At 31.1% G+C, this 19,391-nt stretch overlaps 1 protein-coding gene across 2 annotated transcripts in view; it reads left to right on the forward strand.

Moving 5' to 3' along the window:
* The first annotated feature begins 939 nt into the window (after window positions 1-939).
* Window positions 940-19,391, forward strand: part of LOC133191506 (calmodulin-like) — a 46,536-nt gene continuing 28,084 nt past the window's right edge. The window contains exons 1-4 of one of the 2 annotated variants that reach the window (XM_061327257.1): window positions 940-1,191; window positions 5,821-5,908; window positions 8,523-8,666; window positions 9,420-9,665. In XM_061327257.1, the coding sequence (XP_061183241.1) occupies window positions 5,836-5,908; window positions 8,523-8,666; window positions 9,420-9,665 (463 nt within the window). In that variant the 5' untranslated portion in view covers window positions 940-1,191; window positions 5,821-5,835. Of the gene's footprint in view, window positions 1,192-5,768; window positions 5,909-8,522; window positions 8,667-9,419; window positions 9,666-19,391 lie in introns of those variants that run through there. The other variant, XM_061327256.1, reaches the window with a different exon arrangement.

A 19,391-nucleotide genomic window follows, 5' to 3' on the forward strand; every position in this document is an offset into this window, starting at 1 on the left:
TGTGATACACAACTCAGATCAGAATATTAATGTTGCTAATCATCTCTCTAGAATATGTTAACCCGTATTCTATGCATGTATCTAGGATGAATATACTAAAATTCACTTGAGACTACAAATATGTACATATCCTTAACAAAGTCTTAACTATGCGATGGTCTATGGATTTGTGTTTAGACATATATAAATATCTGTCTTATTCAGATAGATTGTGCTTAAGGCTTGCGAACTATTTATTAAAAGATTTAAATTTTTTAGGGTATTAGTAAACATTGAGTATCCATATCTACCTGTACGTAATCTCTCCTTTTGTTTTAATTCTTTCTATATTTTGGAAAGTTTTGAAGCATAATTAATTTTTGGCAGGTGTTTAAGGGGACAGGTGTTTCTATAAGCATTATGAAGCCTTAATCCTCCTTCCAATTAGTATCTCAGAGATTTACAGTATTCAATTATTAATTTTGTACAAGATACGGATAGCTTAAAGTAACAGTTAAGCTATAATTAGTGAATGAAAGGCATATTCTGTTCCATATCTTCCTCCAGTGGGTCCCTCCTTAACTACCTCTTTCCTTTCCTCTATTTTATTTTACCATTCCATACCATTCTTATTCAAAAAAAAGTTTACGATGTCAAATAGTTTAAAAAGAAAATTTATGACTGTCATTTTTATTTTGAGAGTATCCACAAACACTTTTTCGGATTATGATTGCATTTTTTTTTTACGAGTATGCTTGCTTTTAACTTTCAAGAGTACATGTTTCCATAATGGAATTAGTGTATATCCGTCATACATTAACAAAAATAATTTCAAAAACCTCACTAACTCGCATTCTCCTCTTGCATTTACACAAATTGCTTTACAAGTGCAGAAAAAAAGTTATAAGGAAGGTTTTCTAGTACGTGGACGATGGATAAAGATCAGAGTTGCGCGCACAATCGTCTTTGAATCAAAGCCTCTTTTCAGATTACTGTTAAACAGCACGGCGGAAGGAAATATGTGTATAGTGTGTGACATTTAGACAGACATTTTCTTAGGAGGATATATAGTATATATATGTATTTTTTTTACAAATAATATTCTTACAGTAGCATTATCGATTTTGTCCCCGACATCGTAATAGTTGAACGTTTTATGATGGACGATTTATAGCGCTAGCAGCTTAACAATTATCGAGTTAGATTACACAGGTAAGAGTTCTCCTACAACTTTTAAGTTTTTCTTGTTTTCATTTCAGTTTGACGTGAATCAGAATGTTAAATTTCACATATCTTTTACAATATTCCATTTTTAGCATGCTTCATGATTGTTTGAATTATTAAACCAGATTTGCTTACAATGCTTCTCGCATTTAAAGAACACATTGTAAACGCAGCTGTTCTTGCATGTAATCCTGTGTATTTAATTATCTAAAATCCCCTGTATTAATCTCTCAATCACTGCAGAAAATATAATTACCACTGTGTACTGTTAATGGGTTACAATAACATGCTCGTTAAGCTTGAATTTGCATTTGCTGGTGGCATTTGAAGAACTAAGATATGAAATCTAGTGTAAAAACAAAACAGGTCATTCCTTCTGTAAAGAAATTTCATTCAGATAATCGTCAAGAAAATTTTACATTTAAGATAAACTCGGAATTGTCTTTTTAAATATCTTGATAGACTTCCATAGCAAATCGAATTGGACAAACTGAAATGTTAAAATTTAAGATAACCGTTTTTTTAGTTGAGTACATGTATTTTTGCTCACAATATTCGAATGAAGAGGAAAGCGTCTCAATGACAGTGATTGTTTATATTTTAGATCCAATGAACTTCAATTTGAATATATTGTAAATGTATTCTGATAAAATGTATCAAACAAGGTAGCCACGTTTTAGTTGAAAAGAAGCAATGGCTATTTAAAAAAAAATTAATAAAATGTCCAAATTCTTTGATCCAGAGATCGATTTTACTGAAAATTGGGCTGGTATTTGATTTCCTCTCGTTCTCTGATGTTCTCCCTCCGATTCTCATTGTTATTATTCCTCTGTCCCCCAACATCATTTCTCCTTGTCTTGTACCCCTTTTAAAGCCAATATAAATCCCCTTATTTCATTTTCCCACCTCAGGGTAGCCAAATCATAAACCGCTCTGGCTTGTCAATGATATTTTTACGACATACCGCAGTAATGATAACGCGACACTTACATGCTATTGACATTGTTTGTAACAAGTGGTGAATTAATTCCGCCCTCTTAGTGTGGTTTTATTCAAGCATTACTCAAACACTTTTGTCAGGTTTCTTTTTATAATGATTACTGATAGAAACAGACTGTGCATTTGCATTTTTATGGAAAATGTATATGGGAGTTCATAGTGATATAAATCCAACCGGGGAGTGCAGTTTTCATAGAGGAAGGAAACAAAAGTATGCAAATATATTCTGATACTAGTAATCTGGAATGTTAACAAGAACTACAAAAAACTTAAGTTTAATTCATATCAGAGTGAAAGTCAAGCATCACTGTACTAAATAATTTTTATTGCTGTATTCTTCTAATGTAAGCATGCATCTATGGACTGTTCATTCACCAAATACTCGTAATAATTATAAGAAGGAGACATAAACCTACATTTTAAAATCCCTGCTGTCATTATCTACAATTCCTTAAGGCATTTGTTATAATTAAATTCAAGGTATTTCTTAATGTGACACTTTTACTTTTGTGAAATGTTCTCGTCAAAAAAAAAAAAAAAAAAAAAAAAAAAAACCACACACAAAAAAACCTTCATGTATTTCCATTTTCGAAACAGGTCATGTGCAGAATCGGTTATCTAGAGATATGCTTATTTCATTGTAAATGAGTTCAATATTTCTTTCAATGCATAAAATTAATCTTTTAAATCTTAAGTACAGTTACTAATTGAACAGTCTGCCAGAAGTTTTCAAAACATAAGCTGGAACGCAAATGTTTATTACATGGTTCTGACTGTTTTTATATCAAGTAAGTTGCGTTTTTGGGTAACTATTAATCATGATTAAATTAACCAATTAAATATAAGTCACATATTTTGCAAATTTCTGTATCTCATAGATTGTTCGGTTATCATCGAGTGCCGAGCGAAATTTTCGCTCTGGATACGTTTGTTAATTTAGAATACATGTTCAGTCTCAGTAATTTAAATTCCGCGAGATTACACTTCCTAAGGTAATTATGCTAAGTTACATAAAACACCGATAGGTACAAGCCGACACTGTAGTACAACACAAAGAACAAAGGTTATAATACTCAAATAAATACAAAACTGAGCTTCTCCACATAAAAGGGGAACTAAACAAAGAAGAACCAAAAATGACGAATTTTGAAGACTCTGGAAGATAGTATGAAGTAGCACTAAATAACTGAAGTGTTAGGTTCGACGATATCATACGCATTTATACCGACAGATTGAGACATGTTAAAGTTAAGACATAGAAACTGTAAGACAGATCCTAGAATGCGCTTACTTTTAGACCGATAGATACTTGATGCTAAAAAGATAGACGATGAAAACTAAAATGATTTGAATGCGTGGATGAGGAAAAGAAGTGCATGTCTACTCCAAACTAGATAAAATCAGCGATGAACACTAGATTCTCGCAAATATTACCACCATTTGGGAAACAAAATTCACAGAACTATTAAATGCATATATATATATATATATATATATATATATATATATATATATATATATATATATATATATATATATATATATATATATATATATATATATATATATGTTATTCATTTTGTAACTGTTTGAAGAGCCAATAAAAGGCAGAAAGCGCTTACAGTTCAGATAATTATTCAAGTCTCGTGAATCTTGATTTTTTTATTGGGTATATCAATATTTTACTGTACCAAAAATTGGATTTTTCTTAAACTATATATGAAATATGGAGATAACGAACAGTATTCAAGCTCAAAGTCCATTAAAACAATGCAAATCGGGAGCAGAGCAAACAAGGACCTCCAAAAACATCAGAGGTGGGATCAGGTGCCATGGAGGAGTGAGCATCCCTTGCCGACCGGTCACACCCGCCGTGTGCTCCTTGTCCTGATCGGGAAACAACGGAAAAATCCGTTGAACATTAAGTGTGTAAATAATGGCCTAACAATTAGTATGAAAAACGTCAGTCAGCATTTGACTTAATGATAAATTGTATTTGCTGACAAGGTCATTGTATCGACCATAGAACTTACGAAATGATGACTATAAACGAAACTGTTGATATTTTTGTTTCATCAACTTGTTTGTCAATAACTAACATCGTTTTAGAAATTGTTCATACGCAGGGCATGCTCTTGTGTATCGAATCAACTAAGAGATATATTCACCTCATATGCAGGTGATGGTGTATATTGCTGCATAAGTAAAGGAAGTTGACGACTGAAAAGATAAATCATCACGTTTATCATAAAACTTGTTGTTAGATTACCATTAACGTCTTTTTCTAGTAAAAAATCCAGATATGAAACAGATGTGTCAGACTCTGTGGTATCTTTTATTTCAAGCTCACTGGGATATATCGTGTCGACATATGAATGAAAATAACTATTGTTAATTGATAATACGTCGTCGATATATTATCTAAATGTGGAGTTGAAGGCCACAACAAGAGATTTCTTTTTCTCATGTATAAGATTTTGAATAAATTGTGCTTCATATATATATATATATATATATATATATATATATATATATATATATATATATATATATATATATATATATATATATATATATATATATATATATATATATATAAAGATAACAAACAGCAATCAAGCTCAAAAGTCCAAAACAAGAAAACTTTTGGGTAGATGAAATACGGACCTCTAAAAACATCAGAGTTGGGATCAGGTGCCATTGGCAGTGAATACCCCCTGTTGACCAGTCACAACCACCGTGTGCTCCTTTTTATGATCGGGCAAACGGAAAAATCCGTAGCCAATTAAGTATGAAAATAATGGCCTAGCAATTTGTATGAATAACGTTAGTCATTATTCGACTTAAAAATAAATAATTGTATTTGCTGACGAGGTCATTGTATTACCATAGAATTTGCGAAATGCTGACTTTAAACGAGACCGTTATTTCTTCAACTTATTTGTCAATAGCTTGCCTCGTTTAAAATATTGTTCGTAGTAAAATATCCAAATATGAAACAGGCATGTGTCAGACTCTGTGGTATCTTTGATTTCGAGTTCAAAGGAATATATCGAATCAACGAATCGAATCGTTGATATATCTAAATGTTGAATTGAAGACCACAGCAAGAGACTTCTTCTTTTCATGTGGAACATTTTGAATAGATTCTACCTCGTATGAATACAAAAATAGGTCTGTAATAACCTATAAAGTGAATTTAGATGTGCTTGTGCTTTATATTGTGCTTTATATATATATAAAATTCACATATAACTTATAATTTAAAAAAAAACTAAAAAAAAACTACGTTTTACTACGTAACTCAACAGATCTTTTGTCATAAAACGGTCATCTCAATACGTTCTAAATTTAAGTGGGTTTTGATTAAAATTCTCTCCAGAGTTTTAAATAAAGCCCTTCGGTTATGAGAAACAGTTAATAAGGCAGAGAATATTACATGAGAGCTACTTCCTGGGTCCTCAATACTGACGTACTTTACTGTGTCTCATCTGATATAAGATGTGTATAATAACTCTCTCTTTCTACAGTTATTTACAGTATATATATTAAAATGTGGCGTACTTTAGCGTCTCGTTGAATCTATAAATAAAGAAGCTTATGAATCTTTCTTCCCAGAAATAAATTTCAACCATGTCTGCAGACAAAAAATCCAAACGGTTATTGGCAGAAGTTACCGAGGATCTGACTCAGGAACAAATAGAAGGTTAGTAACACTGGTCTCTTCTGTGAGTGAATATCTTATTTAATAAATCGCGGAAAAAAATTCTAATCCTTTTGTCAAACTTATTGTTTATACATAATTTGTTTTAACATAAGGGTAAAATCAAAAGGAGATAGATAGCGTCGTTTCGATGTGAGTTTAAGATGCATACAGGAATCGGTGTCTTTAAGAATAATTAAAACTCTTCATACAGAAGAAAAGGCGTATAAAAACAATAATTTGCTTCTGTCAAAATATAAAAGACTAAGGAAAAAACAAGTGCCATCGATTGAAATAGAAATATTCGTTTTTCTTTATCATAAGACAGGAACGTGTCAGTTCATGGCACTTTTTATTCAGAGAATTTCTTTCAAGAAATTTGACACCAACTTAAGGATGTTTCCCTTTCTACCCACATAACTCTTTATCATAAATTGATACATGTATTTATCAAAACTTCATTTCATTGTTTCTCATAGCCCAGGTAGATTCGTAATAAAGAACCAGGTTTCTATCTCAGTTCATCAGTTACTAGTTACATATACCATAGAAATACAAACACAGGGTTGCGTCGATATTAATTAAAATCCTGTAAAAAATATTTTGTTCCTTTGTTGTATATTTGATAATACATCACATTTCTGTATGGACTTATTATATTGATGGTATGCTTATCTTAGGGTAGGTTTCATGTAATTTACATAGTATTTAAAAGGGAGTATGTGATAGTACACACACATTTCTAAATGTATTCATTCGTTTTTACTTCCTTATTAATTTTGTTTTTTTGTTTAATTGAATCTGAAATATTGTTTTACATTAAATTTTACTGCGCAAGTGGATTGAGTTGATAGAGTATTCTTTTCTTGGTTAATTTCATTGTCTCTTTGTTTGGCCTTTTCTGTTTTTAGGGTTCCATCCAATTTCTATCATCTACATTTTATAGTCAGTGCTATTTATGAAGTAATGAAATAAACAAATATCGTCCTAATTGAAAACCCGTTCACCATTATCGGTTACTTACTCCTCCATGGCACCTGATCACACCTCTGATGTTTTCAGAGTTCCGTGTTTGTTCTGCTCAATATTTGTATTGTTTCATTGGACTTCTGAGCATGTCTACTGTTCGTTATCCTCATATTTGACAAATATCTAACATATATACTTCTAGTTGCCATAGCGATTAATTCATCTGGATTATTAGAAATGAGGGATCACTGACTCTTTGTGTAGGTAGAAAAGCAATAATAAATCAAGGGAGTGGTCTCTTCAAAAGAGAAAACAAATGAACAAAGGTAATCCGAGTGTATATCAAAGCAAATTATCATTACACGATTTTCACACCAGTGCAATAGGTATGGTTTTAAATATAGTCAGGACACAATATTTCTTTCATGCTTTTGTAAAAGATCTGGCAGTTATTATAATTTTTATTCAGAAATAAGAAAAGTATAAACAGATTGGTAAGATCAAAGATAATATGCAAAAAATCCTGCTTAGGGTGATTCTTAAAGGGGACCGACCCTTTGATAAGAGAGATAACTTTCCAAGTACAAAATACGAATACTACTCATAGCTTTCTTCATCAGAGTTTCATTATCGAGATCTTTGAGTAGTCAATTCGATCAATTCTGACATATGATGGAAACATTACCTTTTATTTCCTGTGCATATTCTTTTCAAATTGTTTTATTATATTTAGCAAAAACATTTAGATCCAGTTTTAAAAGCCTTATAAATCGAATAAGTTCTATCTTCTTAAGGACCAATTTAGAAATGGTTTAAAGTTCAAGTACCAAATATAGAATTTTTACTAGTATTACATTTTTTCCATTAAAAAAAATTATAAGAAAGATAACTCTTGCTAACAGATTTTTTTTCTTACAACCACATACTACATTATGATATTCTGACTTAGAAAGCCGCTCTTTATTATGTTTTCTAGTATGATTTTAATAAGTATGATATTAATTATTTTCATATACACCTCATATTTTTAACTTTATGTTGTGATAATAAATTGCTACTCTTTCTATCCTCTGTCTTAAAATTTCTTCATATCATGATCTGAGATAAAAATCATTTCTGAAAAAAATAAGCAGCGCTTCATACCTCATACTATTTTCCATTTGAAGCTGATGCTTTTGCTCTTGATGAAAATCAATGTTAAAAAAATGTGAAATTTAGAGCAGAGGGTCATTAGTCCTGAAATGTCAGCCCAGAGTTTCGGTGTTTAATGTAGAAATAGTCGTTCAGGATTATGATGTTTACTACTAACTTCTTTTTTGTTGAATTGTTGGACCCATTCATTTGCTGTAATGTGCAAATCTAGAGTGATGAATAGCAATAATATAATAAACTGTTACAGCTATACTTTTTTTATAAATTCATTTAGCATTTTAATTTATTTAATATTTAGCATCTATTTTGTGTGTATTAGTGGTGCATCTTTTCAATATAAAACATATGACCTATATTATTGAATGAAAAAGGTAAAACATTCAAATGTGCAGTAAGTTTAACGCATGTACTAGAATTTTTCAAATGGCATTATTTTTATAAGAGTCCTTCATCTCTGATAATTTTGAAATATTTCCTTTTTTTCCTACTGTTTCAGAGTTCAAGAAAGCCTTTTCGTCCATTGATCTTAATAAAGACGGTAAAATATCGAAGAAAGAACTGGTAGAGGCTGCAAAATTGTTGGGTATTAATATTACACTAGAGGAATCGAAAAAATTGATCGAAAGTGTAGATCTGAATAGTAAGTAGCTTGCTGCATTTAAACCATAGTAAACATGTAATATTGAGCCATAAGTATATAATTCTACTTTTCCTTTCATGAAAAGGAAATACAAATGCAGATATAGAAATGTAATAATAAAGAAATATAAAGAGTTTAAAAAAAATATGATACTGTACTGACATCTTCAATGCTCTTCATTTGATGTTTACACGCTGACGCGTGATCGGGAGGTCGTGAGTTCGAATCTCGGCCGCGACAGACCTAAGTCGATAAAAAAAATAGGTAGCAACTGTTCCTTCGTCATGCGCTCGGCACTTTGAAGTGAAAGTTGCGGGTCCTTCGGATGAGACCTTAAAAACCGAGGCCCCGTGTCACGGCAGGCGTTGGCACGATAAAGATCCCTCACTGCTCAATGGCCCTGAGTGCCGAGTAAAGGTCAAAATTTGAAGCCCTTCACCGGTATATGGTGACGTCTCTATATGAGTGAAAAATTCTCGAATGGGACGTAAAACAATATACAATCAATCAATCAATCATTACACGCTGACGGCATCCATTATAGGATCAAGTTTAGAACTGTGTTAGCAAAAATAGGAAATTACTCTAAATTTATTTAGACTATGAACTACCATTTTTCACTACCATAAATTTGCTTATTTTTGAGGTTACTCTCAGAAGAAACACCACAATGAAATTGCATTGACTTACATTTTCTGTAATATAATTTCAACAACGCTTTTTCAATTAGCTAAACTCCGGCTTTTATTTCAGAAGATGGAAATATAGGATTTGAAGAATATGTCCTACTCATGAAAGACACATTTCTACAAATAGAACTTAACTGTGAACGATTCAGAGCATCATTTATGCTGATAGACAAGAATAACGATGGTGTGATTTCCTTCGACGAACTTGTTCGAGCTTTAGCATTTAAAAAAGAGCATCATGATCTTAATAAAGTACGCGAAATCTTTAGTGCTGCAGACACGGATGGAGACGGAACTATTAATTTTAAAGGTAAAATGTTAGCTGTATTGCTTATTTCAAATATTTAGAGACTGTGGGGTCAAACAATTTTGTTTTGTTTCTATATTCTATTTAGCATACGTATCCATAGTATGTGAATGGACTTTATACTACTGAGAATGTATATAAGGAAGAGTGTTATATATATATATATATATATATATATATATATATATATATATATATATATATATATATATATATATATATATATATATATATATATATATATGAAATATGGCTTTAGGAGACCAGGAAGGATATATTCTATGGCTTAAGTAGACCAATGGATTATGGCGACATTTTTCGGTCTCCCTATTATTTTGACCTCAGCAGTATTCAAAATGTCTGGTTTTTAGAAAATAAAAAACGTGTCACTTAATAAAATTAATCTTTGTTTCTATTATTTCACATTCAAAAGTTGTCTTATTTCTATCATCTTCCCTAAAAAAGAAAAGAATGTACAGCCTTCGTATAATTTGAAAGGATAATTTATCTGCATTTTGGAGACCAAGAAAAACATGCAATTAAACCAAAAATTTAGCATATATATTATTTTCCGCTTTTGATTAGTTCAAATGAGTGTTTTTTCAATTTAGTTTTTCAATTTTTATGTAAAAAAACTAAATAGGAAAAAAGTCGATTATTTCTATACCATGATCTGATTTTCGAGCAAGTGCCTTCCGTCATGTGTTCCGAATGCTCTCGGAACACCTCGTTATTTTTCAGAAATACTTTGATTAGGCTCGTGAATACCATGTTTGGTAAGTAATGAAAATTGAACAGTTTTTAGTTAAAGTAAGGTATATACAAGACAAATGGGCGTTTTTGGCTTAGTAATTTCCCTCTTCTAAGAAAAAAATTTCCCTCTTCTAAGAAAAAAACACCAAGTTTTATTATAGACTTCTAAGGTACATGTATATAAACCGATAGGAAATTCGAAATGATTTTTAATGAGATAGTTTCTTTCTTAAATTGTATTTAAGTCTACTAACAAACATAGATTTAAAAACAAAAAACAAACAAAGATGCTAAACTACAGTGTAAGAAAATAGCGGTCGTGTGCTTTTACGTACATTGTACATGTATAGATCGACCTTTTAATTTAAAATTGTTAACATCATGTACGTCGTGTTACATTGTATAGCCATGACAAAACATCATTATGATTAATGGAATTATAATTTTGATGAAAATAACCAATAAAATTATAAAATTTTCCTGCATTGATCTGGGTCTGGGGAGGGGGTGGATTCAGAACTTCCCTGGAATAAATTTGCCAAGTTATTAAATGTACGTAGAAAAGTAAGTAAAAAATAAAAATCCTCTCCCATTTTCAGAAACGCGACCCCTTTGACCCCCCGAAAACATAAAATTTTGTAAAATTGGTAGAAAAAGTCATACATATAAAAACATGAAGAACCCCCCCCCCCCCCAATGAGTTTTTCATATTTTGGAAATGAGTTTTCTTTCTTCGGAATTGCAACTTAATAGGTTGGATTTCTTTTCCTTTTCCCTTTTTTTTCTTATCAAAAATTTGACTCTGCTGATAAAAAAGAACGGTAAAAACTAATAAATTCAAATGAAACAGATCTGCTTTGCAGTTGGTAGAAAAAGTCATACATATAAAAACATGAAGAGACCCCCCCCCCCTGAGTTTTTCATATTTTGGAAATGAGTTTTCTTTCTTCGGAATTGCAACTAAATAGGTTGGATTTCTTTTTTCTTTTCCTTTTCCCTTTTTTTTCTTATCAAAAATTTGACTCTGCTGATAAAAAAGAACGGTAAAAACTAATAAATTCAAATGAAACAGATCTGCTTTGCTCCTCGAATTCTTAAGATTCGTTTTAAAACCGTTAAGAAGAGTGAATTAGACCCGTTTATATACTAGTATATATAGCAGCGGTCTTCAAAGGGTAGGGGCAAACACCCGGAAAAACTATCCAGATTGAAATCCTATTTTGAGAGAGGATGGAGGGGAGAGGGGAGGGCTCTCGAACCTTTCGATAAAATTTTTCTTCGGTATTGGAATTATTGAGGCAGCATTGATGACCCAAATCAAAATTTACGTCAGTATTACAATACAGAAAAAGGCCGCATATTCTCAGAAAGTGTGCCTGCCCCCCCCCCCCCCCCGATTACTGTCAGTGACTGTATCACAGTTTAGTGAGATTATTGGAAATTCAAATGAACATGTACTGGGGATAGGAAACGAATTTGTTTTGTGACTGTCAAAGCGTATAATTTTTAATATCTGTTTTAATTTAGCCATAAATTTAATTAATGGTAGATTTATGCACACACGTAGAGTGAGGGGCAGTCAGAAAAAAGGCATTGAATGGATTATGCATCAGAAAAAAAAAGACCCCCCAAAAAAGTTTTCCGAACTTGAAAATTTTATCACGTGGGGGAGTGGACCAAGCTTCTCAAGACAAAATTTTTATTCAATGTATATCCAAATTATCACGATTAAATTAATTAAAGGGTGAGGGGGTAACTAGCCTTTCAAATGAACAATATTTCAATAATATAAAATGTTTGCCCCCCCCCCCCCCCCATTACGTGCCTGACATGTGTACAATGAATCCTTTACGCAGAAGCACCAATTCAATTTTTTTTTTTTTTTTTTTACATCTTTCGAACCATCAACATGTAGCCTATTGTATTCATTTTCAACAAATGGTGTAATATTGTACATATGTTGCCTAGTACCCTGCCTTATGCCACTCGCAAACCGGAAGCAGAGACAGGGAACCAGATACTGAAATGATGATGGTTGAAATGTTCATCATTTGACCTTTCGGACTTTCCAGGTTTGTAGATGATTTGATGTATGGATTTTATTCTGATTCATAAATGATGTTAACTCTGTATGTAGTTGAAAATATATTTTCACTGTTATAAGGCGTTATCAATGGTTATAGGACAGCTCAGTGTTATTTTTTTTATTTGACTGGACCACGTGTCTTTGACCTAGACCTAAAGTCATGAAATTGCTGCGTACTGCACTTTCAGTTTTTCGGTTCTGTTTATCAACACACTATATTTTCAGTTCAGAAGCATTATCACTGTTTTACATGATTAGGTTTTTTTAATTTTACATTGTTAGTAAATATTTACTTCATCAGCTGTTCATACTTTAATGTATTTTCATTACAGTAGTTACATGTACCTTGTTTTAAATTTTTATATAAATTTCATTTATAATGATCACTGCAAGCTCTTACGCTTAGGCAATGGACTACAGAAGGGGCTCAAAATTCTTTTCTTTTTTTCTTTTTTACACATCTCTTGAACTAGATCTATCAGTTAAATTTTTAACTTATTTATTGAGAATTTTTACTGTCCAGTTGGGCAAGTAAATATTGAAAAGACTGGACCAAAACCAATGGTTTTGGGTCTGTTCACCCTATCTACATGTTCTGCTTGCACAGGACCCGTTCGCCTTCATTTTCATTCACCCATAGTCATTGATGATCTTTGCTTTTACGATCACCCATGGACAATATTGCTGAAATATTATTGATATACATGTATATGCAAATTTGTCAATTATTTATAGACAACCAGTCAGAATGTTGAAAAATCTTTAATCAGTCTGGCTGAACCCTCAAAACAAAGTATACGGAAATAGAAAAACCATAACCCCAAACAGGGGTTAAAGCATGTGCATGCTTAAAAATGTGAAATGCACCAGTTAGTAGATTTGTGGCAAGCAGTGAGTTAACTTTTAAAAATTTTGTCATCACTGAACATTTAAATATCTATAGATGGCAAACTGTAAAATTCTTGATTTGCCATTGTGTGCAGCAACTAATTAAATGAACCCTGTATTTTAATAACATACACTGACTCTATCTTGGATGCACAAATAAGCCAATAATTATTTACTAGATTATATCTCAACCTTGGAGGTTATCCTGCAACATTCCTGAAAACGTAAACTTTATTTATTAAATATTTTCCTCATTAGATATTTGACATGTAATGATGTTGCTTAAATATCATAGATGTCTCATATCATTAGTAATGACTTTTTCTTTGGTTGTGAAAGTCATGGATACCCTGCACCCTTGAATTTCATGCCCCATGAAACTACATCTATTATTCAGTGCTGCTTGACATCTACTTACAAACAAATTTACAAATGATTGGGTACAATTTTTGAACTTGTAGACTAATATGGCGAGTTTGTCAAGAGGGAAGCGAATGGTATGTAATTTTGATTTTTTAATTATAATATAGAGATAGACATTATGAATTCTTAATTCATTTATAAGAATTATAGATGTATAAGCATGATAAGTACATTTATTTTAGAAATCCCGAGTCCAAGCATTTTGCTGGTACATATATATTGGTAATTCAAAAACATATTGCAATATGATACGTTTTGTCATGTTAATGCATAGGGTTGAAATGATTCACTGAAATATTGATCCTTTCCAATATAATTGCTCGATTCAATATTCAATTCACTGTCTCAATTTTTGGTTACATATATTTTTTTTAAAATCAAGTTCGGTTACTCCTTGAAATAGATCGTTTACACCTCATTTTAATAGTTTTGCACACACAGGGGAGAAAATGATGACAAGAAAGTTTTAGAGCAGGATGCTGCTGCTAGTATTGACACAAACAAAGTGCTTTAAAATTTTTAATCTACAGAAGCACAAGTAGTGCTCTTTTTTGTATCACCACCTTTTACGTGCCTTTTGGAATCTGAATACAAGTTTTCTTTAACCTTATGATCTGTTTCTTCTTTAAAATATATCGAAAAAATTGAATTGTGACACAAGTATCGTATTGTGGAGGGGGCGTATAGCATATCGTTTCAGCTCTAGTAATGCAATGTACCAGAATATTAGTATTAGTCAATTTATTGCCCAGTTATAATAATATTAAATTTATGTGTATATTTGTAATGCTATATCAGGAATCAGATTGATTATACTTGATCTGTTAAATGAAAAATAAACATGTATATATAAACCTAAGAGTGCAGCAATAAATTGTTTGACGGTATATCACGGTATTTTTTTCCACGGTTCAATTCAAGATACACTAAACTAATATTGTGATTCAATCGGTTCAATCAGTCCAGAATTATCTTGAACCTCCATTTTAAAATTAACGTTTCCTTTTTCACAATTTTAAAATGGCTACTGCAAAAAAACATGAGGTCGACTATTATGCAGTAACATTATAGTTAATCTCATTTCCAGCATCTTACAGACCTCAGATTTACATGTAACAGGGTGAAGGACTTTAAGGACATAAGCAACGTAGTTTGAACTTTATTGGCTTTTTCCCTGGAGTTGAAGAGTTCCAATGCTTAAAGGAACTGTGTGCTACATATTAATGTCTATATATGCTGTTGTACACTTCTTCTAAAACAAGTTTGGATAAACAAAATATCTAGAATATATGATAAGTATTTTTTGTATATTTTCCTTTGAATTATACAAAAAATTTCATCAAGTGATATCTTTTCAAAACCCCTGGTAATGCATGCTGATTTTTTGTCTACAAACATTTGATGGCACTATAATCTTAAATTAAGAATATCTTGAAAAATTATCACTAGGTGAGGTACGTTGCGTATGTCCTTAAGACAAGTGATAAATGCTTTATATAATGTATTTCGATGAAAATTCCCTGTCTTCTTGTCAGTTCTTGACTAGAAACTTCTTGACTAGAATGTGTTAACTCAAGAAATATGACGACTGGTTTCTTACGTAAATAAATGGAATAAAAGAATGAATATCATCCTTTTTTATTCCAATTTAAAAGGAAGACTTCTTCGTGATACATATTGTATTGTGAACTGAATAGTGAATACAGTGATATGTATTGTATTGTGAGGTTGGTGTATCATATTGCACCCCTAGATTACCATCTGACCATGATCAGGATTATTGTTTAAAATTTGATATTTATACTGTTTTAGTTAAAAGCTTCCCTGGTAGACAGAGGAGATTGCAAGGTATATATACACTGTATGATTATATTCAGCATGTACAGTATTTGGAAAACTTGATTTTCAAAAATTTAGTAAGAATTTGATTTAATTAGCATGTATTTCTGAATACTCGTATTATCTTGAAGTATGTTTTCTTGCCCCAAAAGCTATTTTTATGTCAAAGTCAGGTCTATTTCCACCTGTTGGCCACCCTTAAAAGCAACATTTATTACTTTAATTGCCTCAATCAATAAGCTGGAGAATCTATTGGTGAAAACAGAAAATTTAAGGTACTTGTTACAATGATATCAGGAGTCTCACTTTAGTAATGATCAGTATAATAGAATATTTCTGTGTTTATATAAGTAAACAAAAATTGTATGTTACATTTAATAAGCTCTGAACAAAATAAAAGCAGTGTTTGCCTTTTAGGTAAATAAAGAAAATCAATTTTTGAGGTTAAACTAAAAGGAAATAACACTTAAGGTCATCTTTAAAAAATTGTTTGGTTGCCCTCTCCCAACCGACTGACTAAAAATGGCCCTACTCAAAACTTTTTATTACATTCCAGGACATGATATTTTTTTCTCTTTATTCCTCTTATCCCAACAACAAATATGCTGAAATTCTCTGGAAAAAAGATTTTATATCTTACCTTCCAACCAAACAATTTTACCCTGAGTCGGGAGACGGCAAACAAACATTATTTTAAAGATGGCCTAACATATAAAATGTTTTAGATGTTGATGCACAGGTATATTGTTTTGTGTATTAATACAATATATCAGAATAAATTTTCATAGCACACCTAATATTATACAAATATAGCCCTTTCATAAGGTCGATCCATAGATATATTGACTTGACAGAAAAAACATATTGATAGGGACGCGAAGTGAGAGGTCGATATTCTTTTCTGTCAAGTCAATATATCTATTGATTGACCAATTGAAAGGGCTACATTTGTTATATTATTTTTTAGAGAGATTGGCAAGACAAAATTTAAAAATAATAAAAACAAAGTTTTCATACGGAGAGAAAATTAAAGTAACCTGTTTAAAGTAATTAATTGTGTTACCTTTATACTGATGTATCAATTAATAAGGCTAGATTGTTTAATTATATTTTTATGAATTTATGAAAAATTATGTTTACTTTACTTTGTTTTACATAAAGTAGATTAATATTCATTACAAGTCATTGTTACCTCTAAACAATTATTAAAGATCATCACAATATATAACAATATTTAGAATTAAGTAACTGTTTGTTTGTTTGTTTGTTTGTTTTTTTGTTATTAAAACATCAAATCATATAATAGCAATGTTAAGGCAAGATTATTGTTTTATAGAAAATTATTTCTATTCTAAGAAACAACAAGTTGATATGCATTTCAGAATCTTTGAATAGTAACACAAGTCTATTATATATGCTGTTATATACTTGATCATGTGATCACGTTGTAGCCAATCAGAGAGCTTGGAATAATACTAATAGAGAAAAATAATATTAAGTATTTGATTTTTCGAATCATAATTTGATGCAGAATATAATCAGATTAGTTTTTTTTGTACATGATGATATATTTCAAATTTGAAAAGCTTATCTTGACTTCAAATTGTGCAACCATTTTTCACATCAGAGTACAGTGGCGCCGCGTTTATCTGGATGCCATTTATCCGTACACTTCACCTTCCGTACAATTTTTTTTGGAACTGATTTTTTCCACGTTATTCTGTATCATTAATTCGGAAATTCGCATTCCACATCCGGACAGTCGATTTCTGCTACAAAACTTAATAGTTCATTAAAAAAGGCTTGTTTATCCGGATGGTCATTTTTCAAGAAACAACTTTTTCACACTTATCTTGCAGTAGTGTTAATTATTGTATAAACATTGGCCATGCAGTCAGTTTGAATGCGGTTACCTGTGACCTACAAACAATAGCATCTAAAATTATTGTGTGTTTTTGTACCCCAATTAAATCACATGTATAACATGTCTCTTATGAAGCTCAAAGAATTTAGCTTACACTGTGCATTAATTAAATAAGAAATCATTAAAAATCATATTGCTAACTGTATATAAATCTGTAAATTCATGAGAATTTTGGAGAGTTATAAATAAAATAAACAATAGTTATGAGCGATTTTGTAATGGCCTTGATCCTGTTGACTGCGCTAGTTTAAAATATGATTTTCCATTTCTATAAAAAACTAATTGTACAGTTGAACTTTGTTATCTTGAACACATGTATCTCGAATACCATAGATATGTCAAAGTGAAATTTAAGTCCCAACTACTTATTCTTTAAGTATTTTACCCTGGATATCTTGAATCCTTGGATATATTGGAAGTTTTTTCTTGGTCCCATCAATTTCGAGATAACGAGGTTTGACTGTGTTTGAAGCGCTTTTTTTCACAAGACAGTTTAAAAAGGTATATAATTGAAGAAATGTCTTTCTATTTAATGTAATACCGTTTATAATGGTACATTACTTTAGGAAAGAAATATAAAACTGGCGTTAGATATAGAAGTTTATTAGGTGTCAAGGTATTTTTTTATTAATCAAAATTTAAACTTAGAGTCTGTAGAAAAAAAAAAGATAATCATTAAGATGGCTTGTGTTTATGTTTAAAATACTTTCACTCATTGCGCATGTTTAAGTTAGGTTTCAGTGTTCAGTTACTAAAGTAGCCCTGTGTAATGAATATAAGGATATATATTTGAACATTTTCAGTGATGATGCTGTCATATTATATGAGCTTCAATAATTATAAAATACAGTGAAATAAAACAACAGTAGATCAAAATTTGCTCAGCCCATGAAGTCACATGCCAAAGAGAAGGTGATTAAAATTCCCTGTGTTAAAAACAGAGGTCTCAGCATAAAATTACTTATCCATATTTTTATCGTGTAAATTACATTTTAATATATATTACTCTTTTAAAACTATAAAATAAAAACAATAAACCAAAACATTAAAGTTTTTTCCAACTGCCTTCACATTTGATACCATTATGTGCATTTGAGAGGGTATTTGAGAAGAGATTCACTTATTCGGATGATTCATTTATCCAAACAATTTTGTTGGGGACAGAGGCATCCTGATAAACGAGGCGCCACTGTATTTATAAACATGAAATCTATTATAATTAAAAAAAATTACATGTACTTGCAACCAATACTTTTTTTCACAGAAAAATCGCCTGTCACCAGATGCTGAAGCAAAATTGTTCTGTGAAGCAGGACTGGATAAAGATGGTTTTGAAGTTAAATATATTTCAGATTACAAAGGTATATATAAGAAATAAAACCATAATAAACCCATAGAAATGTAAATTCAGTGTTTTTTTTATAAGCCTGTCTGAAGGCAAAACATATATATATATTATGTTATGGCATTCATGTCCGTCTGTCAGCTTTTTTCTTGTAACTTTCATACTATTAGGCCTAGAATTATCAAACTTTGTCAGCTGATACATTTCGGGTAGATATAAAGTAGATCACCCTGACCTTTAATTATGTTGCTATGGCCAAACATGGAAAAATCCTGTCTGGCTCAGAAAACTATTAAAACTAGAATCCTAAGTAGATTATCATGATTATGCTGACATTACTTCAAATTTTGTAAAACATAGAGAAACATATTACATGAAGTGATGGTACATTTTTATTAGTCCCCTACCACTGAAACCGAAGGGGACTAGGTTTCCTCTGCGTCTGTCTGTCAGTCTGTCCCACTTGGATTT

Source organism: Saccostrea echinata, unplaced genomic scaffold (genome assembly GCF_033153115.1).
Source record: "Saccostrea echinata isolate AGI-Se365-2 ecotype Australia unplaced genomic scaffold, CSIRO_AGI_Sech_v1 ptg000023l, whole genome shotgun sequence".
NCBI lineage: Eukaryota > Metazoa > Mollusca > Bivalvia > Ostreida > Ostreidae > Saccostrea > Saccostrea echinata.